The sequence below is a fragment of the Eschrichtius robustus genome, chromosome 8, assembly GCF_028021215.1.
Source record: "Eschrichtius robustus isolate mEscRob2 chromosome 8, mEscRob2.pri, whole genome shotgun sequence".
Taxonomy (NCBI): Eukaryota; Metazoa; Chordata; class Mammalia; order Artiodactyla; family Eschrichtiidae; genus Eschrichtius; species Eschrichtius robustus.
Window position 1 is genome coordinate 115297121 of NC_090831.1, and position 26447 is coordinate 115323567.

General features: G+C 41.8%; 1 protein-coding gene across 1 annotated transcript in view; it reads right to left on the reverse strand.

Annotated features, from left to right (window-relative positions):
- KIAA1549 (KIAA1549 ortholog) overlaps positions 1 to 26447 on the reverse strand; it is a 154012-nt gene that overhangs the window by 54932 nt on the left and 72633 nt on the right. The window contains exons 9-12 of the mRNA XM_068549539.1: positions 21441 to 21618; positions 18482 to 18666; positions 9489 to 9685; positions 7627 to 7742 (exon numbers count right to left, since the gene is read on the reverse strand). Coding sequence (XP_068405640.1) covers positions 7627 to 7742; positions 9489 to 9685; positions 18482 to 18666; positions 21441 to 21618 — 676 coding nt within the window. The remainder of the gene's footprint in view (positions 1 to 7626; positions 7743 to 9488; positions 9686 to 18481; positions 18667 to 21440; positions 21619 to 26447) is intronic.

Genomic DNA, 26447 nt, shown 5'->3' on the forward strand with positions numbered 1-26447 from the left:
TATATACACTACCAAATGTAAAATAGATAGCTAGTGGGAAGCAGCCGCATAGCACAGGGAGATCAGCTCGGTGCTTTGTGACCACCTAGAGGGGTGGGATGGGGAGGGTGGGAGGGAGGGAGATGCAAGAGGGAAGAGAAATGGGAACATATTGTATATGTATAACTGATTCACTTTGTTATAAAGCAGAAGCTAACACACCATTGTAAGGCAATTATACTTCAATAAAGATGTTTAAAAAAAAAAAAAGAAAAAGAGGGAGAGGACTCAAATCAATAAAATTAGAAATGAAAAAGGAGAAGTTACAACAGACACCACAGAAATACAAAGCATCCTAAGAGACTACTACAAGCAACTCTATGCCAATAAAATGGACAACCTGGAAGAAATGGACAAATTCTTAGAAAGGTATAACTTTCCAAGACTGAACCAGGAAGAAACAGAAAATATGAACAGACCAATCACAAGTAATGAAATTGAAACTGTGACTGAAAATCTTCCAACAAACAAAAGCCCAGGACCAGATGGCTTCACAGGTGAATTCTATCAAACATTTAGAGAAGAGCTAACACCCATCCTTCTCAAACTCTTCCAAGAAACTGCAGAGGAAGGGACAATCCCAAACTCATTCTACGAGGCCACCATCACCCTGATACCAAAACCAGACAAAGATACTACAAAAAAAGAAAATTACAGACCAATATCACTGATGAATACAGATGCAAAAATCCTCAACAAAATACTAGCAAACAGAATCCAACAGCACATTAAAAGGATCATACATCATGATCAAGTGGGATTTATCCCAGGGATGCAAGGATTCTTCAATATACGCAAATCAATCAATGTGATACACCATGTTAACAAATTGAAGAAGAAAAACCATATGATCATCTCAATTGATGCAGAAAAAGCTTTTGACAAAATTCAACACCCATTTAGGATAAAAACTCTCCAGAAAGTGGGCATAGAGGGAACCTACCTCAACACAATAAAGGCCAAAAACAACAAACCCACAGCAAACATCATTCTCAATGGTGAAAAACTGAAACCATTTCCTCTAAGGTCAGGAACAAAACAAGGATGTCCACTCTCACCACTATTATTCAACATAGTTTTGGAAGTCCTAGCCAGGGCAATCAGAGAAGAAAAAGAAATAAAAGGAATACAAATTGGAAAAGAAGAAGTAAAACTGTCACTGTTTGCAGATGACATGACACTATACATAGAGAATCCTAAAGATGCCACCAGAAAACTACTAGAGCTAATCAATGAATTTGGTAAAGTTGCAGGATACAAAATTAATGCACAGAAACCTCTTGCATTCCTATACACTAATGATGAAAAATCTGAAAGAGAAATTAAGGAAACACTCCCATTTACCATTGCAACAACAACAAAAAAAAACCTAGGAATAAAGCTACCTAGGGAGACAAAAGACCTGTATGCAGAAAACTATAAGACACTGATGAAAGAAATTAATGATGATACCAACAGATGGAGAGATATACCATGTTCTTGCATTGGAAGAATCAATATTGTGAAACTGACTATACTACCCAAAGTAATCTACAGATTCAATGCAATCCCTATCAAATTACCAATGGCATTTTTTATGGAACTAGAAAAAAAAATCTTAAAATCTGTATGGAGACACAAAAGATCCCGAATAGCCAAAGCAGTCTTGAGGGAAAAAAACGGAGCTGGAGGAATCAGACTCCCTGACTTCAGACAATACTATAAAGCTACAGTAATCAAGACAATATGGTACTGGCACAAAAACGGAAACATAGATCAATGGAACAAGATAGAAAGCCCAGAGATAAACCCATGCACCTATGGTCAACTAATCTATGACAAAGGAGGCAAGGATATACAATGGAGAAAAGATAGTCTCTTCAATAAGTAGTGCTGGGAAAACCAGACGGCTACATGTAAAAGAATGAAATCAGAACACTCCCTAACACCATACACAAAAATAAACTCAAAATGGATTCAAGACCTAAATGTAAGACTGGACACTATAAAAATCTTAGAGGAAAACATTGGAAAAACACTCTTTGACATAAATCACAGCAAGATCTTTTTTGATCCACCTCCTAGAGTAATGGAAATAAAAACAAAAATAAACAAATGGGACCTAATGAAACTTCAAAGCTTTTGCATAGCAAAGGAAACCATAAACAAGACGAAAAGACAACCCTCAGAATGGGAGAAAATATTTGCAAACGAATCAACGGACAAAGGATTAATCTCCAAAATATATAAACAGCTCATGCAGCTCAATATTAAAAAAACAAACAACCCAATCCAAAAATGGGCAGAAGACCTAAATAGACATTTCTCCAAAGAAGATATACAGATGGCCAAGAAGCACATGAAAAGCTGCTCAACATCACTAATTATTAGAGAAATGCAAATCAAAACTACAATGAGGTATCACCTCACTCCTGTTAGAATGGGCATCATCAGAAAATCTACAAACAACAAATGCTGGAGAGGGTGTGGAGAAAAGGGAACCCTCTTGCACTGTTGGTGGGAATGTAAATTGATACAGCCACTATGGAGAACAATATGGAGGTTCCTTAAAAAACTAAAAATAGAATTACCATATGACCCAGCAATCCCACTACTGGGCATATACCCAGAGAAAACCGTAATTCAAAAAGACACATGCACCCCAATGTTCACTGCAGCACTATTTACAATAGCCAGGTCACGGAAGCAACCTAAATGCCCACTGACAGATGAATGGATAAAGAAGTTGTGGTACATATATACAATGGAGTATTACTCAGCCATAAAAAGGAACGAAACTGGGTCATTTGTTGAGACGTGGATGGATCTAGAGACTGTCATACAGAGTGAAGTAAGTCAGAAAGAGAAAAACAAATATCGTATATTAACGCATGTATGTGGAACCTAGAAAAATGATACAGATGAACCAGTTTGCAGGCAGAAATTGAGACACAGATGTAGAGAACAAACGTATGGACACCAGGTGGGGAAAGCGGCGGGGCGGTGGGGTTGGTGGTGGGATGAATTGGGAGATTGGGATTGACATGTATACACTGATGTGTATAAAATTGATGACTAATAAGAACCTGCTGTATAAAAAAATTTTTTTAATTTAAAAATTAAAAAGAAAAAAGTGTTGAGCAAAGCAGTAAGGAGTAGTAGTTGATATTGTATAGAAGGAATGCACATCAGTGGTACATAAATCTTTGTACTTCCTCTCAATTTGGATTATATGCATTTGCTATCCCAAGTGATTAGAAATTATGTGCATAGCTCTGTGAATGAAGACATCTCTCTTGTGGAGGAGGCCTACTTGTCTGGATTCAGGCTATTCTCCAACCTTCTCTCCCTGCCTGGAGGGAGCCTGACCATTTGCACAATACAAGCACAGCCAGACACCGCCATTCATCCCTTGCAGCTACTCAGATTACAGGCAAGAAGCCTAGAGGGAGATAATTAGCTTCACCAGATAAGGCTAGCCTTGCTAACCCAAACTTTTAAAGTGACAGCAAATGTCACAAAGGGTGTCCCATTAAGCTACTGATACCTAAGGCTGAGACTGCTTTCCTCCAGGATGGTAACAAGGTCAGGGTGCAAAGGTGACCAGGAAGAAAGGCCTCTCCCCCCATGCTGTCTGCCTGCCTGGGTCGAGGGAGCTGCCGGCCTGTGAGTGACTCCTGTCCGTGCCCCATCCCACTCCCCACCTGGATCCTCGCTCTATAATTCACCAACTGCAACAGGAGAAGCAGGGGACATGCAGAAAACCCTCAACTTCTATACTGCCTGGAACCCAGCCCTTCCAAAAGGCTGAAAAGAGCAGTTTTTTATTTGTCATATTCATATATTATATATATACACATACATATATCTCCATACATATAAATAAACTGGGTTATTATATATAGAAATATATATATAATACATATTATAAACACAGTTTTTTATTGTTTGCTTTGCACTGCACAATTTTTTTTAAAAAAAACTACCTGGATAATAACGACCAATGGAAAGTACAAGAGCTACGTAGAGATCAATACTGTGTGAATCCTGCCTTAAGGCAAGTAGGGACTTTGGATTAAAGTCCTTTCTCTTCAAATATTATAAAACAAACAAAAAAATATATATATATAAAATGATAGAAATTACAGTATAGGATAACGCCCACAAAGCAGAATGACACAGGAAAAGGCAATCTGAATTACTGAAATACCGAAGCAACAGAACATTTTTAAAGAAATATTAGTTTCATTATCTATAGGTAAATACATCACACTGCATTAATACTAAGCCTGTGACCCACATTAATATCCTGTGAGGCAGGGATCACATCTGTCTCTTCGTCTTCATCCTATCCCAGTACCTAACCCATCACAGGCCCTTAGTAAACATTTGCTAACTGGATGAGTAAATGACTAGCCATCTCAACTAAGTTTATAAAATTCTACCTCGAAGAGGCCTCTGGGAATTCACTATAATGAAAAGAGGAGAGTTATAATTTATGGTCTCAATCATTTTATAAATGTGTCCTCCACAATTACTTGAAAAACTCTGATGTTATATGTAGTCAAAAGAGTCACCCTACAATGTTGTTAAAAATTTAATTTGCTTTGCAAACTCCTTAGCATGTGCAAAAGTAAATGTCAGCTTAGTTCCTATGTGAGAGTCCAGAATCTGGATTTGCTGAATTCAAATTAATGAAGTTCTAACTACTTAAAAATCACAGCCTTGCATACATGCAACCTACGGAGAGCATAAAGAAAATACTCAGCATTTAGCCATCCTTACCTACGTGGTTTATTCCTGATGATAAAGAGGAGACAGAGAAAACTAGAATTATGCCTGGACACAGCACTGGTAGCCTGAACGTAGCTGCCTTCACTTAAGGAACGTGTGTTACTCCAAACCTCAGCCGTCTTCACAACTTTGCTAAGGGGAAGCAGTGGTAATGATGTGACTTATTCTAAAACTGCAATAACTGTGAACGCAGGGACACTGAACACAGAGTGAATAATCTCATAAGGGTCTCGAAGGTTGTAAAGGTATGCATCATGGTCTAGCCACCTTCCAAAACTGGTTAGCTGGGAAGGAATAAAGTACAACACTGAACTGACCCAGAACCAAAACAATGGTCTTTTCTCAGCTTCCATTGCAAGGTGGCCCCTGAAAATGCTGGATGACTTGTGACAGCCATCGAAAGCCTTGCCAAGGAGTCTAAAGAGACCCAGCAGCCACGCCACCCGCTGTCGTGAGCGGCAACAGTGGTCCCAGGGCAGCATGCAGGAGGGACCCAGAATGGTTCTCAAGCAATCTTCCGCCTCCATTAATTTGTATTTCATTAGGATTTGCAACACAAGATGGATTTTTATGTGAATTACAAAATAATTTAAAAGCTATGAATAAAAATTCAGAATATTTGTATAGGGTATTTAATTAACTAAGTTCTAGGCAAGCAATAAAACACCTTTACGGCAGCATTAAAATTTTAAAGAAGTAAATAAAGTCTTGCAGGTGAATCGATATTTGTAGTGAGAAAACCATCTTTCTAAAGCATGAAAATAATGTACAAATTCTGGTGCATTTTCAAATCAAAATAGCGGCATCTGAGCTTCTAGGACCCACGAGAACATCTAGCCCTCTTGTCTCCTTCCATGGTCAACTCTGAGTCGAGTCCCAACACTGACATGCTTACTACTTGGATTTTAAATATATGTTGAGAGTGATATTTGATTTTTGTTAGCCATGTAGAATATACTGGTTCTAATACTATCAGTAAGGACTTAAAAACAGGAACTAAAAGCAAGATTTTCTCAGATATGCAATTAACAGAAATTAAGAAACTCCAGAGCTGATTTTTTTTCCCCAAATATTTCTTTCCCAGAATGAAAATTAGATTTTAATCCTGTCTATCTGAAACAGTACACCTGTTACCATAGTGCTAAATAATTTTTAAGATTCTATGAAATTAGAGCTAAAGAAAAAATTCTTTATTCACCCCTTATTCTAAGGGGTATTTTTTTAACATTAAAAAAGAAACAACTGGAAGAAACTGGAAGGAATCTCAAAAACCAGCTAGTTTAGTCCCACAGGAGCCCCAAAGACTAAGGGACATACAAAGTCACAAACATGACAGTGACAGAACAGGCCCTCCAGCTTCCAACCAGAATCCATTCATTTATAGAATATGGTTCACTCTGTACTGCATCTTTATACAAAGAAATTTGTGATGAAAATGTAAGTATAAAAATTACTATTAAAAATGATATCCTGGGAACTCCCTGGTGGTCCAGTGGTTAGGACTCCACGCTTTCACTGCTAAGGGCCTGGGTTCAATCCCTGGTAGGGGAGCTAAGACCCCGCAAGTGGCGCAGCCAAATAAATAAATAAATAAAAATAAAAATGATATCCTGAGGCACCTGAAGCATAAATAAAGCTCCAGCAAGTATAAGAGCTGTACCAGCACATTTAACAGAATCTATTCAACTAAAACCAAGCTACCTTGTCATCAAGCCAAAAAATGCTCCAAGTCTACTAAGACCTATGGGCTTAGTTCTACCGCAGGGCATAACTTTTATGACAATACTCTTTAGAAGGGGAGTGAAGTACATTTCATACGTGGCCTAAGGAGTTACAGCATCTGACAACACATGGAAATATATGCTAAACCGTCTAATCACACTCAACTATTTCCGGAAGACAGATCTAGGACCAGGACCAAATGTAATGCACTTGGACCTACGAGAAATAATCAACTTTCTAACAGTGACAACTGTGAGACACTTGAACAGGCTCCCAAAAAGGTCACTGAATCCTGGATGCAGTTTTTGAGACTCTGGTTTTAGTTTGATTCCTCCTTGTCCTTCAGAGAGGAAAATCGTTAGGAGCTGCCACTAGAGTAGAAGGTGACTGTTAAGGGCTTCCCTGGTGGCGCAGTGGTTGAGAATCTGCCTGCCAATGCAGGGGACACGGGTTCGAGCCCTGGTCTGGGAAGATCCCACATGCCGCGGAGCAACTAGGCCCGTGAGCCACAACTACTGAGCCTGCGCGTCTGGAGCCTGTGCTCCGCAACAAGAGAGGCCGCGATAGTGAGAGGCCCGCGCACCGCGACGAAGAGTGACCCCCGCTTGCCGCAACTGGAGAAAGCCCTCGCACAGAAACGAGGACCCAACACAGTCAAAAATAAATAATAAATAAATAATAAATAAAAATTTAAAAAAAAGAAGGTGACTGTTAACCTCAAAATATATCGGTGAATCTCTAACTTCTAGCATGGCCCCATCCCAATGCAGACACAAAAACAGTGTTAGATGGTGACAGTCAATCTGAGAAATTCACTAAACGAACGATGAATATTCTACTGCACAGATTTTGGTTTTTTTTTTAATGTTCTGCATTTGAAGTATAAAACCCTAGTCTACTGGAACCTCATAATTACTTTTTTTTTTTTTTTTTTTTTGGCCACACCACACAGCTTGTGGGATCTTAGTTCCCTGACCAGGGATCAAACCTGCAGCCCTCAGCAGTGAAAGCACGGAGTCCTAACCACTGGACCACCAGGGAATTCCCTCATAATTACTACTTTTAAAGTGGAGAACAAGAAGGGTCACAGACCACTCTGCAGGGCTCTGTGGGACTTGCCATCGGTCACCGCTCCTGGAGTCTTGTCCCCTGCTTCCCTCTCACTGGACTCTTCACTTACTGTAGAGTCAGCATCTGAGGGAGAAACTCTGCAGACACAAAACAAATACAAACATTAGGAAAAAGAAAGAAGGGGGGGGGGGGGGAAGGTCACATTCATTTGGATGTGGAAGTCAGGCTTCCAGGCAAAAGTGGGAGAAATCAAACAGTCCAGAACATTGTTTCGTGGCCTGGCATCTTCAAGGACCACATTAATAGCACACAGTCACCTTGTGAAGACAGCTTGACACAGCTGACTAAATGGCTCAGTGGGCTCATTTCAACACATGGTAGGAAACCAGGTACCCCGTGGAAGATGGTCCCCCAGCTCCCTGGGCTTGGACTTGCAGTCCGGGGCTGGCGTGGGTTGGATTAGAGGATCTGGAGTTCAAGCTCGGTTAGGCGTTAGCTGGGTCTGCAGAATTCCTAGGAAGCCAGGGTAGTTCTGCAGTCACCCCATATAACTCCAGATCTTTGGAAGAAGCCTACACTTACAACACAAAGGCAATGATTATCGCTGAGATTTGATTCTATATATAAAAAGCAAGGGTGTCACAGAACCCAGGTTGCACCAGGCTAGTGAAAATCCTTACTCAGTTAACACCCCTTCTCTTTGGGCTTCCTGAAATGCCGAGACATTCTGGTGCCCCTGAGACATGCTAAAATATGATATTAACCATGCAGAACATTAAGATGTTGTGGCTAAATGTTTAGGATGAGGCTACCAGAGGAGAAAAAAAGACCCTGCTACATTGTACTAGCATATTCAATCATCTTTAAGGATTTGATTTACTCTCACTCTGCAAAGTAATGAAGCAAATGATCTCTCTCTACATTATTCATCTTCTTTTGTAAAGAGTGTGTTCTAACATTCATTAAATTCTTAAAACTAGGCCAGAAACCCTGGAGTAGGTTTTTTGTTAAGTCAGAAATTATAAGATCATTTTGAATGTTGGTATGATCACACACTTTCCCCTTCTCAGCAGAAAATCGGGATTTGGAGTTCCAAAGCTCAAAGGAAAGCTGATAATCTGAGGCTTCAACACCAAAGCCTGAACATGCTTTGATCTAACGTCAAGTTAATAAAACCTGATTCTGAACCGTGTCTTCACACAGCTGTAGCCCGTCTCACAGGGTCACAGGGTCACAGGGCCACGGTAGGTAGTCTGTTAGCAAGCAGTTCTCTGTGCGCTTAATTTTGATAAGTGGAATGGGAATTAACTGGGAATGGGGAGCTGGGCAGGGGGAGGCGATGAAGAATCCATGCACACACGCTAACAAGGGTGACAAGAGGAGCACATGGAGAAAAGCCAAGCAAGGAAAGAAGGATATGATGAAGGTCACCTGCAGACCAAGCAAGGAAGCCACAGCTCCAGTGGCTGGCATAACGGGCAAGGGCAGAGCTGATACTGGCTGAGTGTGTATCATAGGCCATGCATTTTTTTATACATTATTCCTAATATCACCTCCAGAGGGCCTGGCATGGTCACCCCACAGTATGTACCCTAGAGCTGGTCAATCCCTAATGAAGTTCCAGGCGGACCACCAAACCATGACGGACAGTGATTTATAATCTTGAACACTTTGGGGAAGGAAAGCACACAGGCCCCCTTTGAGAGTCCATTAGAGTGGATCAAGAGCCATCAGTTTCGTTGACTTTGGGCAAATGTTGTCAGTCTTCCAGGCTGCAGACCCGGACAACACTCACCATCAGCCTTTCTGCTACTGGAAACTGACACATGGAAAACAAAAACGCGTGCCACGATAGAGAACAATACAGAAAGCCCAGTAAGAACCTTCCTCTGTGACGGACGTTCTTGGAAGGGATCTTTGCCTTGGGGCTCGGCACATCTCCATTCTCAGAGGGCGTGGTGTGGTCCTTCACAGGTCCTGGCAGCGGTGCTGGCTCGTGAATGATCAGTATATCATCTTTATTGTGCTGACCCAGATGCTGCTTAGCAAAGTCGAAGCCCTTCACACTAGGGATCTGCAACTGAAACAGACACACACAGACACACACACACACACACGGGAAATCAATCTGAATCCGAGGACTGTAAGATGAGATTGTGAGGGCTGGCAAGATTGTGAGTGCCAGCTTCTGACCCAAGACTGTGCTTGCAATTCTACCCATCCGGCTCAACATGCATCTCTAAAGCATTGACCTGTGCAAGGTTTATACCTAGAGTTTGCAGAAAAGACAGATACTTGCTACAGATTCAAGTACAAGGATTAAATATTTAGACCATAATACAAAAGACATCACAAGACAATCCCTGACCGCTGTCACAGCAGCTACACAATTCCAGAGGGTGACGTGGGGTGAGATATTCTTCCTAGAGACTGGGGACTTGTGCCAGGCCTCAGAGGACAGGCCGAACTTGGAAATAAAAAGAGGTGGCTACACAGAGATTGTTCTAAGTTGTGTCAAGGACCAGAGAAGACTTGAGGTTTGGGAGAAGATTACATTAGCTGCACTCGAACGGTCAGGATGTAGGGGAATGAGAGAAGGCCAGCCTGTATGTAGATGACTCCACATGCCAGCTGCTAGAGCAGAAAACCACTAAATGTTTCTAAAGAGGCAGATTTCTAAAATGCAAGCATTTAGGACAAAAGGAGACCAGTCAGAGGGCCCAACAGTACTACGTGCACGAAATGACGAACGCCTGGGCCCAAACCTCAGCAATGAAAATCGGAAGAAATGAAAAGCTCTGGAAAATGGGAAGGAATGAACAGCTCTAGAGACCAGGCAGAAGGACACGGAAGCTGAACACAGACTCGAGAGGCAAAGGGGAGAAAGACTGCAGTGCTGACATGAAGCTACATTCAGGGTATCCCAAACGGTAGATGTGACATTAAGAGAAAAAGGTGAGTTGCGAAGGAATGATGACAAAGAGGTAAAAAGACAGGTTTCACTCCACACATGCTTAGTTTTAGATGGCAGGAAAAGCTCCGAAGAAAAGTAGCTCAGTGTAGCTGGAAACAGAGGACAAGCTTGGGGGAACTCTCAGGCTGGAGGTGTGACCTTGAGAGCATCTGTATAGAAGGTGACACGTAGGGGAGTTGAGATTTTCCAAGATGAAAACAGAGCCTATGGATAAAACGTTGGAGAACATCTAACAGTTTGCAGCTAAGAGGAGGAAAAGGAAGCCAGGAACAAAATAGACGACTTCAAAGAAACAGAAGAATGTGGACACTTCAATGTAACAGAAGCCAAGGGAATAAAGAATTTCTAGAAAGGAGTGGCCAACAGAGGTAATGGGGGCACAGAGATGAAGGAGAGAGGAGTCTTCTCAAGTGCACCGCTCACACTGGTGGATGCAGAAGCCCTACCAGGGGATACCGGGTACCAAGAGCAAACCCACAACAAAAACCCTGTGAGCCCTGCGACCACAGAGTCCAGGGTCAGCTTCTAGGCCTGTGCTAAGACAGAAAGAGGTCTGAAGAGGTACAGGAACGTGGGCAATAAAGGTGAGGCACTATTTTGGCGACACTGAAAGTGCCAGGGGTGGGTGTTAGCCGTTTCCTTTATTCGAGCTTACAAAGTAGAGGAAAATAAACCACATATTAATAGTTGTACCAAGGGTCTCCTTGGGAGGACCCCCACATGCAGTCCCATCGGGCTGAATTCCACACCCACAGAGAGTCCTATCAGTCAGAAGACAAAGGCTAACCCATCTAAGGAGCTGTTCTAGACAATATACTGCATGTAGAAGTGAAAGGTTTTGGCGTATTTGTGCTAACTTTATGCACAGATGAGTGACAACGTCAATGGCTTCGATCTGTGATCTCTTAAGGTCTTTTAGCACTAAAAATCTAGGCTGGATGGGTAGAAGGAAAGTAGCCTGCAATAATGGCTTATGCCAGCAGAGGGGGACAGAACTTACTATAAATAGAGTTCACAAAGATACTGCTCAGAAACAAAAGGCAAAGACTGGCGTGCCTATATTTTCTAAGTTAATGATATCGTGTTACCAGCAGTCTACTTCACCACACAAGGGCAGATTGTGAGTGGCACGCAGTCCTCGGCTCACAAACGCTGTTTCCCAAACAATGAGCCCAAACCTGCAGCTCCAGGACTCCCCCCGACCTACCAGCCATCTTCAGCTGGGCTCCCCAAACCTCTGGGGGTGTATACCTTCCTAGGGGCATGTAGCCCTTTTAAAGGAATCAAATTCCAAACAGACAACTTCTGTATATAAACTTCTGGTTTCTCCTTTCTGAAGGATCCTTCTTCTACTTCATAGAAGAAGCACACCGTCATCCGTGTGTCTGCTTTTACCCCAGCTGCACCTCATTTTAGCTCCATAAGGTGCCTCTAAATGAAAGAATAGGGACGTCCCTGGTGGTCCAGTAGTTAAGACTCCACCTTCCAATGCAGGAGGGTGCAGGTTCGATCCCTGGTTGGGGAACTAAGATAGATACCACATGCCACGGGGCAAGTAAGCCCGAGCGCTGCAACTAAGACCGGACGCAGCCAAAAGTACATAAATAAATAAATATTTAAATAAGTAAGTGAAAGAATAACAGATATAATCAATAGTCATTTAATCATCAACATCACCTCTTTTGCAACTTAGATGATTTGCTTTACCAAAATTGAAGGAGGAGCCCCAGATTGCCTCCTCTAAGCAAAGGTCTCCAAAGTGATAAGGGAAAAATATGGACAGTACTGCTTCCTTGGTGCAGTCTGTACCCAAGTCCAGGAACTAAATGCCTTCCCTGACACGATCTCAGGTTCATGTAAGAAACATTGTACGTATGTATATGTCATAGGGAAACAAAATTTGCTACCCCCAAATGTCTCTCTGGCATGCGGATTATTTCAAGCTGAAAACGATCAAGGCCCAAAAGACTCAGGAAGAAAGTTTGATATTCCCTTCCCCCACCAACTGCCTAACAGAATACAGACAGAGGACCTATTCCAGAAAGAGAGCTATCACCACTCCTGTCTGTGTCCCCTGTCTCTGACTGGCCCAGCAGGCATTTGTTTAGCAAACATTTGCTTTTCCATCTCCATACGAACTGCCTTCCTCCCCTCTGAAGTCCCAAACCACCACCAACATCCTCTTTTGTCTTTAGCTGAAGGTGATATTTAAGGTGAGGGTTTGGGTCATTTTGGTGAGTTACTCAGTTCTATACGTGGGTCTCTCCCATGTATACATGTTATTAAACCCTTCTGTGATTTTCTCCTGTTAACCTGTCTCAGGTCAATTTAATTTGTAGACCAGCCAGGAAAACCTAGAAATTTCTTCCTCCCTGACAATGTCAAAATGCTTCATAAATGCCAAGGCACCAGGCAAATGAGATTGACAGCAATGTTATTGCTGTTGGTCAATGAAACATCAAGCAGTTAATATAGTCAGCTGAAAGTTCTCAGAGACCAGATATAGCTATAGATATAAATTTAGATACAAAATTTTGTAATTCAGCAACAGGACGTGACACGTGGTAGACCCTCAATAAATATCTGATGACTGAATGAATTTCAAAAAGGTCAGTTGAAGCATCAAACTTACTGGATTTTGTGGGGAACCAAGAAAAGGGTAGATGTCATATGAAATATACATCCGTTATAGCCTTAAAGTCCTGCTGGTTTTTGTTAATTCTGACTAATATCTTTTTTTCTGGTAAGTTTTTTTTTTTTTTTTTTTTTTGCTTGTCTTTACGGAAACGCGGTTAGTTTTTTTTAATGTTTTTTACTTATTTATTATATTATATTTATTTATTTTTGGCTGCATTGCTGTGCACGGGCTTTCTTCTAGTTGCGGCGAGTGGGGGGCTACTCTTCGTTGCGGTGCATGGGCTTCTCATTGCGGTGGCTTCTCTTGTTGCGGAGCACAGGCTCTAGGCGCACGGGCTTCAGTAGTTGTGGCACGCGGGCTTAGTCGTTGTGGCTCGCAGGCTCTAGAGCATAGGCTCAGTAGTTGTGGCACCCGGGCTCAGTATTTGTGGCGTGCTGGCTTCAGTAGTTGTGGCTTGCGGGCTCGAGAGCGCAGGCTCAGTAGTTGTGGCGCACGGGCTTAGTTGCTCCGCGGCATGTGGGATCCTCCCAGACCAGGGCGCGAACCCGTGTCCCCTGCCTTGGCAGGTGGATTCTTAACCACTGCGCCACCAGGGAAGCCCCCCGACTAATATCTTTAAATACGTTCATTAGATCCCTGACGTCTCTCAGGCTGGGTGAGTCACCTCCTTTTATAACAGTAGAAGTTTTTTTGCTTACACACAAAACAAACGCCGTCTACACAGAAGGAAAAAATTAGAGAAAACGCTGTCCTCCTCACTTACGGAATTGGCTCCTTTGGTTTCATCCTCATTTTCTGGAACACTTTTTCTAGTTTTTCCAAGTCTTAAAAAAAATCTAGAGTTAAGTTTGGCTGTATTGTGCCTCCAGCCTCCACATGCAGAATAAGCGTCAGTCAGCATTTTATAAAAGAGTCACAGTTCATTAGTGCCTTCAATATTCCCATTAGGACCCAGGTTTTCTGAGGAAAGACGGCTCTTTTGTTCCTTCTTTCTTTAATATATCAGAGAAGGGACAGACCCCGTTGTCTGTATCTCCTCGGAATATGTCGCTGACAAGTCAGGGTGGGCTGGTAGAGCAGGTCAGCCGAGTAACAGGAGAGACGCCTGATGAATTTTAAAACACGTAAGCCATAAATATAAATGCGACCCAGATGGAACACGAAAGAGTGAAGTCCCCAATACTCGGGTTAGCCTGAACCCCTGGGAAGGAGCAGTTAAGATGACAAGAGAAACCACAGAGCAAATCCCCAAAGTGGCTGAATAAAAATGCGCAGCCTTGACGAGAGAGCCATTGTTCAAGCGCCTGCTGTTTGATGGGTGCGGTGTGTGAAAAGTCACTACAGCCAGCACGCTGCTTCCATTCAGGAGGTGAAGACAAGGCGGACCCACTGCCACCTGCGGGTCTCCACGGCAGCCCAGCATGGGGCCGCTGGTCACCCTGAGGTCCGGGAGGTGGCGAGCAGGCCTCCAAGATTCTCCCGCCCCCAGGCGGCAGCAAATCACGTGGGTGCACGGAAACCACCAACACTTTAGCTGTTACCAGGATCCTTGCAGAGGGGGACGGACGAGATGAACTCGGCCCAGATGGAAGAAACGCTCTTGGAGCTTCGCTTCAACCCGTTGAGCCCCTTCAGTGGCGGTTCCAAACACAGACGTGTCCAAGCTCCTCCCCCCGCCCCCGAGACCCCCTCAGTGGCTGCCAGGGCCTACAGCGTCACCTCCGCCCCCTGACGTGTCCCATAAACCCCTCCAAGAATGGCTCCTGCCTACTTCTGTGGCCCCGGTTTTGGCTGTGCCCGTCCTCCCACTCACCTCTGCTCCGTCCTTCCTGCCTGGGCCCACGTCACCTCCTCAACCTCCAGACGCAGGAGCGGCAGCCCCTTGCCCGTACTCCCTCAGCGCCCTGGACAGACTTCCGCTGCTGCGTGTCAGCTTCTAGCTGCTTGCCCTTCCCCCTTGTGAAAGCCCGCGAAGGCAGGGACCGCGTGTTCTCTGTGCTCGCCACCCAGCCCAGCCCTGCTTGGCTGAGAGCGAACGCTCAGCGTCTGGTGAATGAACATCAGTGGCTGAGGCAGCTCCATCTGGCTGCCCACAGTGCCAGCCGGCTAGGAACCGGGGTCCTAGGCCAACCAGGGGGTGTGGCCTGTCCCGGCAGAAGGAACAAGTTTCCGCAGGGCCGGCAGCATCTAGCCAATGCCACTCATGTCCTTAAACAGAACCTCAACAGGGCGAGGCGGGTCCAAGCTGCAATTTTACTGGGAGCAGTAAAAAAGTGATGCCTTTGGGCTACAGATTAAAGGGAATACAGATAAAAGAAAGACATGGGTTAGGGGTTTTTTTCTTTATCATTAGAAATTTTAAAAGACCCTGCTTCAGAATAAGACAGAATGGCCTCTCTCATCATATTTCAAAACTAATCTACTCCCAGACAATATGAAGAGGTTTCCTTCTGGTTACAAGAAGAAGGGGGTGTGGACTTTGGGTCAGCAGATTTATCGTTTCCAGATGTTTGCAGCTCTGGGATTTGCTAGAAGATTTCAGAGAGTAGTGGTGAAGCGCCGTCAGGGGGCGGGGTGAGCAGAGCATAGAGAGAAAACACAGAGCGGCACAAGAAGGAAAAAGAGCTCTCGCAGTCACAGGGAAGACAGCATCTTTGCAAAGTGCCCCAAGGAATAGGCTGGAGGCCCTTCACTATGGCCAGATAATCTTAGAAGAAACGCTTATGAAGTAGAGATATTTATTTTTAAACTAAATAGAAATCATCATTTTCTTACTATAAAAGCATGACAAGATCTATATGGTGAGTGCCTCTGCCAGCAAAACAAAGACCCTGCTACGCTCCTAACAGGGTCAGAAAACACCTGTTCTCTCAGGGAGTCCTCCATGCAGAAGACCGTTCCTGCAAAGATGCTGTAAAAGGGAATGCACAAATCCAGGCAGCTCTTGCAGAAGAGGGACTCCAAAGGCTTGAAGTTCTATTGGAAACTGTCCATTTCGATGTACAGCAACATCTGGGACGTGAGACTCTTTCAGAAGTAAAAGTGGGAGAAGGCGAAAGCTTGCGCAATAGTCTGCTGTGAACTCAAGGGATGCTGTCCTCTGATAGTTTAGTGGAGTAACAGACAATGGATGGGCTTCCCAACAGGAGTGTTTATGTTTGGAAGCACGGCACGTTACTGACCTAAATATATAACCATCTACACTGGTTCAATCTCTCTGTAACAACACTCTTTCACCAGAACAAAAGCATTTCCAAACCTACTGTTGATCTCATTACGATGAAATTCACACTGAATCATTTAGTATAGTAAGGACTTTTTTCCAGGTTTTTTCCATGCTATTCACCAGTCTAACAACAAAACGACCTTAGCAGACTATGTAAATAATAAATGAAGATAGGTAATAAATATAACCTTAGTAGAAACTGCTTCCAAAATACTGGGTAACCATAAGCTTGCAATTTAATCAAGAGTTTGCATTTCTGGGGGCTTCCCTGGTGGCGCAGTGGTTAAGAATCCGCCTGCCAATGCAGGGGACACGGGTTCGAGCCCTGCTCCAGGAAGATCCCACATGCCACGGAGCAACTAAGCCCGTGCGCCACAACTACTGAGCCTGCGCTCTAAAGCCCGCGAGCCACAACCACTGAAGCCTGTGTGCCACAACTACTGAAGCCCACACGCCTAGAGCCTGTGCTCCGCAACAAGAGAAGCCACCACAATGAGAAGTCCGCGCACCACAACGAAGAGTAGCCCCCACTCTCAGCAACTAGAGAAAACCCACGTGCAGCAGCGAAGACCCAATGCAGCCAAAAAAAAATTACATAAATGAATAAATAAATTTATTTTTAAAAAAAACTTTGCATTTCTTACTTAATTTGTAAGAAAAAGAATGTTCTTCATTTACTTTTACAAACAAAATGAACTTTTAAATAACACTTATTTTTTTCATCCATCAGGTCTAGGTTGATAATGTGCAGAATTTTTTTATACCCAGAAAATCAGAGTAAAATTAAAAGGTTAATAGGGCGATCCTTTATTTCTTGTTCTTCTGCCCCGGGCTTGCTTTTTCTTAGCAATCTTTTAGAGTCAAGTGAGTCCTCTAAATGTGTGAGACCCATAGTGGGTACATGTTAATAAACAGAGTCCACGACCACCACTTCCCACGCCCTGGGTGTGGCTGACCAGCGTGCTGAGCTCAGTGTTTGCACCTAACGAGCTCTTCTCTTACTTGGCACGTTCTTGCTCACCGCGGAGCTGGATGCTGACCAAGAGGCTATGTCCTCGCTCTGAAATTTGTATGTGACAAATACTGCAGACACTGTCGAAACCTAAGTGTGAGAAGGGAACTAACTGCTGTTACCATAAAAACTAAATTGAATGCCTTGGAAAGACACGGAAAAGGAGCTGCTAAAAAAAAAAAAAAAAAAAAGAAAGAAAAAAGAAACTGCTGTCAAATTAGGCATACGAGAATTAACTCTAAAAGACTGCAGAGTAGGGTGGGAGGGGGGGATACTGAAAAAAATCTAGAAAATTTTGTACTCAGGTTGCTTTGCTCTTTCCTAAAGAAACCCAAACTGGAAACTGCAGCTGATGCCTTATGTGTGTTGTTTCTTCACAAGAAAGACCACACAGAATTCCTTTTGGTAGACTGACACTCCAAATTTTTTTTAAAGATTGTCAAATAAAGACTAATTTTATATATATATATATATATATATATATGTCTGTGTGTCTGTGTGTCTGTGTATATATATCTATAAAGTTAAAATGTTTAAGGCATGTGTTACCATTTTTTAATGATTATGTGGTCTTGATCAAGGTGGACAACTAGTCTTGCAATATGCTGGACGGAAAATAAAGGAGCCGGCCAGCAGAGCTGCGTATGAAAGAAATAGATACACAGATCAAAGAAAATCTTCCTTGGCTCTTGTTCTCTGAAAATATCCAGGGTTAAAATAGATCAGAATTCATACACAGAATGGATGTGATCTTCTAACTGAACATCTCAAAAATAAAATCACAGTGGAACTCAGAGCCCACAGCATTGCTGAGCCTTTACACGGCTTCATCTTCTGGGCATGGATTTAATACTACAGAAGACCTGGGTTTCTAAGCAAACATGGAGGCAAAGGGACACCACCACTAAAGCCAAAAGATTTCCTGACCAGCTCTCTCCCCTGTCCTTCAGTACCAGGAGCCTGACCTGCCCTACCCCAGTCCACAAGACGCTCACGTGAACGCGGGGGCAGGGGTCTGTCCCTTACCTTCTGACGCTGCTGAATGTTGGCCACGGTGTCAGGCTGAAAGTCCAATTTGTCCGTGCGGCAGAGTTTCCAGTAGAGGATGACGACGATCACCATCACCACCAGCACCGGCACGACCACGCCCACGATGACCCAGAGGTTGCTGCTCTGGGACTCAGGGGACGGTCTCTTCACCCTGTCCACAGCTGCAGACGAGGAAGAAAGGCCTCTCAGTGAGTCCCCTGCACTCCTTTACTGGACAGCCCTTCTGGGCAGTAAATGTGTCCTCTTCCATGAGAGACCCCGAAAGTCCCTGTCATTTCAGCTCAAGACAACTGGGGAGAGACTATGGTCTCCTGATGACAGGGAATGGGACGCAGTAAACAAACACAACACGTTCCATCTACAATAGAGTAGGGATCACAGTAACATACATGACGTGTCTAAAGGAACGTGGCTAATTCAATGGCAAAGTGAGGTTTATTCCACGTCTCCTGATGTCCAGTTTATTCTACCAGGTCCCTCTCTAAATTCTCACTGCAGGAATGTTGCCATACCAAAAACTAGAAGTCCCAGTAAGCAGTCTGTGAGCACTGCCTTCACTTCCTTAGCCAGATCTCTCCCTCAACCCTTCAATTAAAACATGACTTTTAACTGAAACTGCTACACCAGTTGTCAATTTTAAAATTACATTAAATCAACTTACTTATTTTGAATCCTCCACTCCCCAACCTCCCCACTCCCACCCCTGCCTCAGCCCCCCATCTTTCACGGCCTTGGACGATCATGCTTCAATTACTCTGTCCTCCTTAATTTCCTTCACCAGCTCCTCTCCCTAACCCGGCCTCCCAGTTCTGGACCCTCATCCTCTTCATTCCGTACTCATCCTCTCGCAAGATTCAGCTCTTCTTAAAACTGCTTCCCTGGTCCTCTTAAAGCTCAGGTTCCAATCACCAGGCTCTGAAAACCAGAATGACCCCCTTCCCTGCCCAACTCTCTCATCTGTTAGGGCCACTTCACAACGACCTCTCCATGACCACACTAGATTCCCCTTGTCTAAGTTCTTTTGTCCTTGGTTGTCTTGGTCTTGTAAATGGTACCTCGTTATTCTTTTACAATGCATTTTATTACATAAACGTATCATCCTGATATACTATACTACTTTGCTCATTAATATGGTCATGACTCTAAGCCTCGTCTCTTCAAATATATATCAGTCTTCCCGGGCAGAGACTAACTTTTACACTCTTTTCACATCCTATAATGGTTAACACGTGCTACGGGATCAGAATGTTTTTACTCAAAGATGTAACAATAAAAAGATGCTTAGTGCTGGTTTAAGTTTGGGTTTAGGCCCCTTAGAGAGTGACCAGGGAGGGGAGCAAGCCCTCTCAAGCACAAGCACTATGAAAGAAGCACAAATCACAAAGCAAAGACTATGCGGGAAATAGAGAAAGTGGCAAAGTGTTAAAATTTTGCATTTTTTCATTTGACCTGAATATAGTTTGTATATGGAGTTCATTTTGCATGAAAACAGCTGACAATATAGGAGTGACACAACCAAACTGAGGAGCTGAGACAACTGGGTACTCTTCTTAGTTCTAACCTAGTAAAACCCTGTGACTCGTCAAAACGAGGGCCTGACATCAAGTCTGCAGCTGTTTTGGGGCTGGCCCCGGTGTTGGCTTAGGCTCCCAATCCCAGGACTATTGGTGTTCAGCATGAAACTGAGGCAAGAGGAGTGCAAGAGCAGATGAAAGTAGTCTTGAAAGGTGCCCAGAGCCTACTGCAAAGAATCTTTTCTAAAAAGTGAAGTGCTTAGCTGGAGTGGGGCACTTCTCCAACAATCAGAAATGTCATATATGAAGAAGTACAAGTAAATGTTTCATTACTTTTTTTTCTCACTGCTTTGAAATAGAACACACTAATACACAATCATATCGCAAACACACAAACACAAAGCACCAATGGTTATTTGCTTCAACTCTCCCATCATCACCTATAAAATGGAGAAAGTGTGCCCACAGCCCTCATCCTGGTTAGTTTCCAGGGTCAAGTATAGCTCTTACAAAGGACATTCCATCATGGAGGATAATTTCAAAGCTGTCATTTGTTAAAACCTGCCTTCATCGCCGAAGTTTCTCGGGAGTTTTCAACACTCTCTGATGCTAAATTCCTTCTAAACATTTAGTTATCCCTTTACTGTTGGGAGCAAGTTTCTCTGAGCCCTTACAAGGATTGCTCCCAGGATTATAAAGGAAGAACACCCACATTAAAATAGTAGTCTGATTCATAAAGGTATATTTAGAGAAATATACTCTTCCATGCCTCTCCTCTTCTTAATTTTAAATACCCAAAATCTGTGAGTTGGGGAAAAACGGCACTGAGAGTAGCCATTGCCAGGGGAGCAGGAGCCTAGACTCTTCCAACAATAATAAAGAAATATCAAAATACCTCTTTCTAAATTATGAGTGATGTGAGGACAGGGTGGGAGAGAAACAGGATTGAAAAGGGTAAGAATCAAGGACTTCTTTGTGTTAAAAGACCCAGAAGGAAGCCAATAAATGCAGAGGGCACCTCCCAGCTTCCTGCGTGACTCACTATCCCCATCAACATTCAAAATATGACATGTAAGATTTTGGAATATATACAGAGAAAACACATTATTTTACCTAAGACAAAAATTTTTTTAAATAGTACAGGGGGAGGGGAAAAATATTAAAAGTTAACTCAAGCTACTAAAACTCACTATAACACTATGAATATAAAATGCTGGGTAGGAAAAAGAACAGCGAATGCTACAACTGCATGCAATCAAAATAAAGAAGGTCTTGGCAAATTAATTTTAACGACTGACCTCTTATATCTACTACGCACACATAAGAATGCTTTAAATTCAGAGTTTATTGTCAGAAAAAGACTGGCTTTTGACCCCAGCACAGCACAGATGACTGTGAGGGGCCACGCCTCACGCACTTACGTTGGGCAACAGCTCCTTGAATTCGGTAACCCAAGATGATGGCTGCTCTCTGGATATCTATCTTGTTAATCAGATCTGAAGACTTGACTGCACTGAGTCTTTCTCCATCTTGATCCTCCACAAAGTAGATGAGCTGCACGGGATTATCATCTCCCTCGAGCCTTGACACATTTACCACCTGAAAGATAACAGAAACGATCAGCATTTTAGAAGCTCATGTTTCCAGATGCCCTTTCTAGGGGCACTCAATCTTGACTGTGTTACTCAGGATTTATTCCTGTCCCTAATAAGGTCATTACACCATTCCAGATCCCAGAATGCCCAAGACGCTCTCTTGATGGGAAGAAGAACAGTCAAAATGAAAGTTCCTCTGTGCAGAATAACAAGTGTGCTTTGTCTTGCTCGAAGTCTTCTCTGAGACAAAGGGGCAAGCAGGGTACACAGAACATACCAAGTCTAGCCTAGAATCGCCATCAACCAGCTCCAACAGGTCATGGGAGGGCACTGTTGTCCTCCCAACATCAACCATAATGGTTAGGTACATCCTTGGTTCTCTGAAACTATTGATGGTTCTAGCCAATCCTTTCTCAAATCTATTAGCATTTTCTCCCTGTTCTTCTAGGGCAGGGTTTCTCAACCTTAGTACTATTGCCATTTTTGATCCAGATAATTCTTTGATGTGGGGGACTATCCCAAGTATAGTAGAATGTTTAGCAGCATCTCTGCCCTCTACTCCCTCAAGGCCAGTAGCAACAGCCATGCCCTTCCTCACCAGTTGTGACAACCAAAAATGTCTCCAGACATTGCCAAATGTACCCTGGGGGGCAAAGTCATCCCCAGTTGAGAACCACTGCTCTTGAAATAATAAATCTCATAAATTCTTTAATATTCCACTCTCAAAAAGGGATAGATCATCTAGACAGGACTCAATAAGGAAACAGCAGATTTGAACAACGCTATAGACCAAATGAACCTAACAAACATATAGAACATTCTATCCAGTAGCAACACAATACACATTCTTCTCACATGCACATGGAACATTTTCTAGGACAGATCATATGTTAGGCCACAAAACAAGTCTCAACAATTCCAAAAAGACAGAAATTATATCAAGTATCTTTTCTGACCACAACGGTATGAAACTATAATCAATAATAGAAGGAAAGCTGGAAAATTCACCAATACTTGGAAATTAAACAACACACTCCTGAACAACCAGTGAACCAAAAAAAAAAAAAAAAAAAATCAAGAGGGAAATTTTAAAAATATCTTGAGACAAATGAAAATGGAAACACAACATATAAAAACTTACAGGATGCAGCAAAAGCACTTATAAGAGGAAAGTTTACAGCTATAAATGAAATCAAGAAAAAAGAAAGATCTCAAATAAATAACCTAACATTACACCTCAAGAAACTAGAAAAAAGAAAAACAAACTTAGCCCAAAGTTAGCAGAAGGGAGGAAATAATAAAGACTAGCATGGAAATAAATGAAATAGAGGAACAGGAAAACAATAGAAGAGATTAACAAAACTAAGAGTTGGTTCCTTGAAAAGATAAACAAAATTGACAATTTAGCTAGACTAACCAATAAAAAGAGATAGGACTCAAAAACTATAAATGAAAGAGAAGACATTACATCAGATACCACAGAAATACAAAGGATCAAAAGAGACTACTATGAACATGACATGCCAACAAATTTGACAACCTAGAAGAAATGGATAAATTCCTAGCCATATACACCCTACCAAGACTGGATCATGATGAAATAGAAAACCTGAACAGACCAATAATGAGTAAGGAAATTAAATCAGTAATCACAAACTTCCCAGCAAAGAAAAGCCCAGGACCAGATGGTTTCACTGATGAATTCTACCAACCATTTAAAGAAGAATAAATGCCAATCCTCAAACTTTTCCTAAAAATTGAAGAGGCGGAAACACTCTCAAATTCATTTTACGACACTAACATTACCTTAATACCAAAGCCAGGTAAAGACACTATAAAAAAAGAAAACTACAGGCCAATATCTCTAAGGAATACAGATGCAAAAATTCTCAACAAAACATTAGCAAATCAAATTCAACAGAATATTATAAGGATCACATACCATGATCAAGTGAGATTCATCAACATATGCAAATCAATAAATGTGATACATCACATTAATAAATGAAAGATAAAAACCACATGATCATATCAACAGATGCAAAAAAAGCATTTGACAAAATTCAACATCCATTCATGATAAAAACTCTCAACAAATTGAGTAGAGAAGGAACATACCTCTACATAGAAAAGGCCATATATGACAAACCCACAGCTAACATTGTACTCAATGGTGAAAGGTTGAAAGCTTTTCCTTTATGATCAGGAATAAGATGAGACTGTCCACTCTCACTATTCCTATTCAACACATTACTAGAAATCCTAGCCAGAGCAATCAGGCAAGAAAAAGAAATAAAGGCATCCAAATTGAAAAGGAAGAAGTAAAACCATCTCTGTTTGCAGATAACATGATCTTGTATATAGAAAACCCTAAAGACTCCACCAAAAAACTATTAGAATGAATAAATGAATTCAGTAAAGTTGCAGGATATAAAATAAACATACAGAAATCAGTTGTATTTCTATATACTAATAACAAAGTATCTGAAAAAGAAACAAACAGTCCCACTCACAATAGCCTCAAAAAGAATAAACTATTTAGAAATAAATTTAACCAAGGAGGTAAAGATCTGTATACTGAAATCTATAAGGCATGATGAAAGAAACTGAAGAACACACAAATAAATGAAAATACATCCCATGTTCATGGATCAAAAGAATTAATACTGTAAAATGTCCATACTATCCAAAGCTATCTATAGATTCAATGCAATCCCTATCAACATTCCAATGGCATTTTTTTTACAGAAATAAACAATCCTAAAATTCATATGGAACCACAAAAGACCCTGGTGACAAAGGAGCCAAGAATACTCAATGGGGAAAAGATAGTCTCTTCAATAAATGTTGTTGGGAAAACTAGATATTCACATCCAAAAGAATGAAATTGGACACCATCTTACTCACAAAAATTAACTCCAAGTGGAAACACCTAAAACCATACAACTCCTACAAGAAAACATACGGCAAAAGCTCCTTGACATTCGTCTTGGCAATGATTTTTTGGATAAGACACCCAAAGCACAAGCAACAAAGCAAAAATAAACAAATGGGACTACATCAAACTAAAAAGCTTCTGTACAGCAAAAGAAACAATCAACAAAATGACGAGGCAACCTATGAAATGGGAGAAAATACTTACAAATCATTATTTGATGAGGGGTTAATATCCAAAATATATTAAGGAACTCATATAACTCAATAGCAAAAAAATCTGAGTAACATATGGGCATAGGATCTGAACAGACATTTTTCCAAAGATACAGAAATGGCCAACAGGTACATGAAAAGGTACTCAACATCACTAATCATCAGGGAAATGCAAATCAAAACCACAGTGAGATATCACCTCACACCTGTCAGAATGGCTATTATCAAAAGGACAGGAGATAAGTGGTGGTGAGGATGTAGAGAAAAGGGAACCCTCATGCACTGTTGGTGGAAATGTAAACTGGTACAGCCACTATGGAAAATAGTATGGAGGTTCCTCAAAAATTTAAAACTAGAACTAGCATATGGACCAACAATTCCACTTCTGGGATTTCCAAAGGAAATGAAATCACTATCTTGAAAAGATATCTGCACCCCATGTTCACTGTAGCATTATTTACAACAGGCAGGACATGGAAAAAACCTAACTGTCCATCTACGGACAAATGGATAAAGAAAATGTGATATGATACATGATACATACCCACACGACAATGGAATATTATTCATCCATAAAAAAGAAGAAAATCCTGTCATTTGCAACTACATAGGATGAACCTTGAAGGCATTATGCTAAGTGAAATAAGTCCAACAGAAAAAGACAAATACTGTATGATCTCACACATATGTGGAATCTAAAAAAGCCAAACTCACAGAAAGAGTGTACTGGTTGTTGCCATGGGTGGAGAGTAAGGGAAATGGATGATGGTGGTCAAAGGGGGTACACTTCCAGCCATAAAGTCCTGGGGATCTAAAGTACAGCATGGTGACTATAGTTAACAATACTATAGTCTTAGTCAATACTACTAAGTATGTATTGCATACTTGAAATCTGCTAAGAGAGTAGATCTTAAAAGTTCTCACCACACACACACACAAAAGATAACTATGTGAGCGATGAATATGTTATCTTATTGTGGTAATCATTTCACAAAGATAACTATGTGAGCGATGAATATGTTATCTTATTGTGGTAATCATTTCACAATATATACATATATCAAATCATCACACTGTACACTTTAAACTTACACAATGTTATATGTCAATTACATCACAATCAAGCTGGAAAAAATTTCATAAATTCATAATCTGCTGGGTCAATCAGTACTCTGATTTGTCCCAAAATTTATATCTCTCTGGTGTTAACAGTGAAGTACTCTTACGTTAGTACTTTAGAATCTAGTACACTCGATATATCACAGTTTTGCATAAATATAGCTTTCTATTTTGTTGCTATTTCTCTTAGTAATATGCAACAACTTTATGGCCCCTTTTAGACTGCAGCAAAATGGTGGACTGACGTTCCGAGAGAAAGATCAACGTTAACTCCAAGCCCTCTATTTTGTACACGTAATTTGAATGTTTGGTCTCTACATTTGCCATTGGCAAAATGCAGCTGCTACTTTTCTAGCCACATGTACAGAACTGTAATAGTGCCCTGTGCTCTGGACACAGCTGCTGGCCTCCTTCTTCACCACTGGAAACTTTTGGCAAATCAACTATTTCATGATTTCATTGTGAACGCCTACTTCCAGATCATGTATAAAGATCCTTAACACAGGTCCAAACTCTCATCCCTGGAGAATCTATTCTTTATAACTCTATATCTTGAGAACGGCT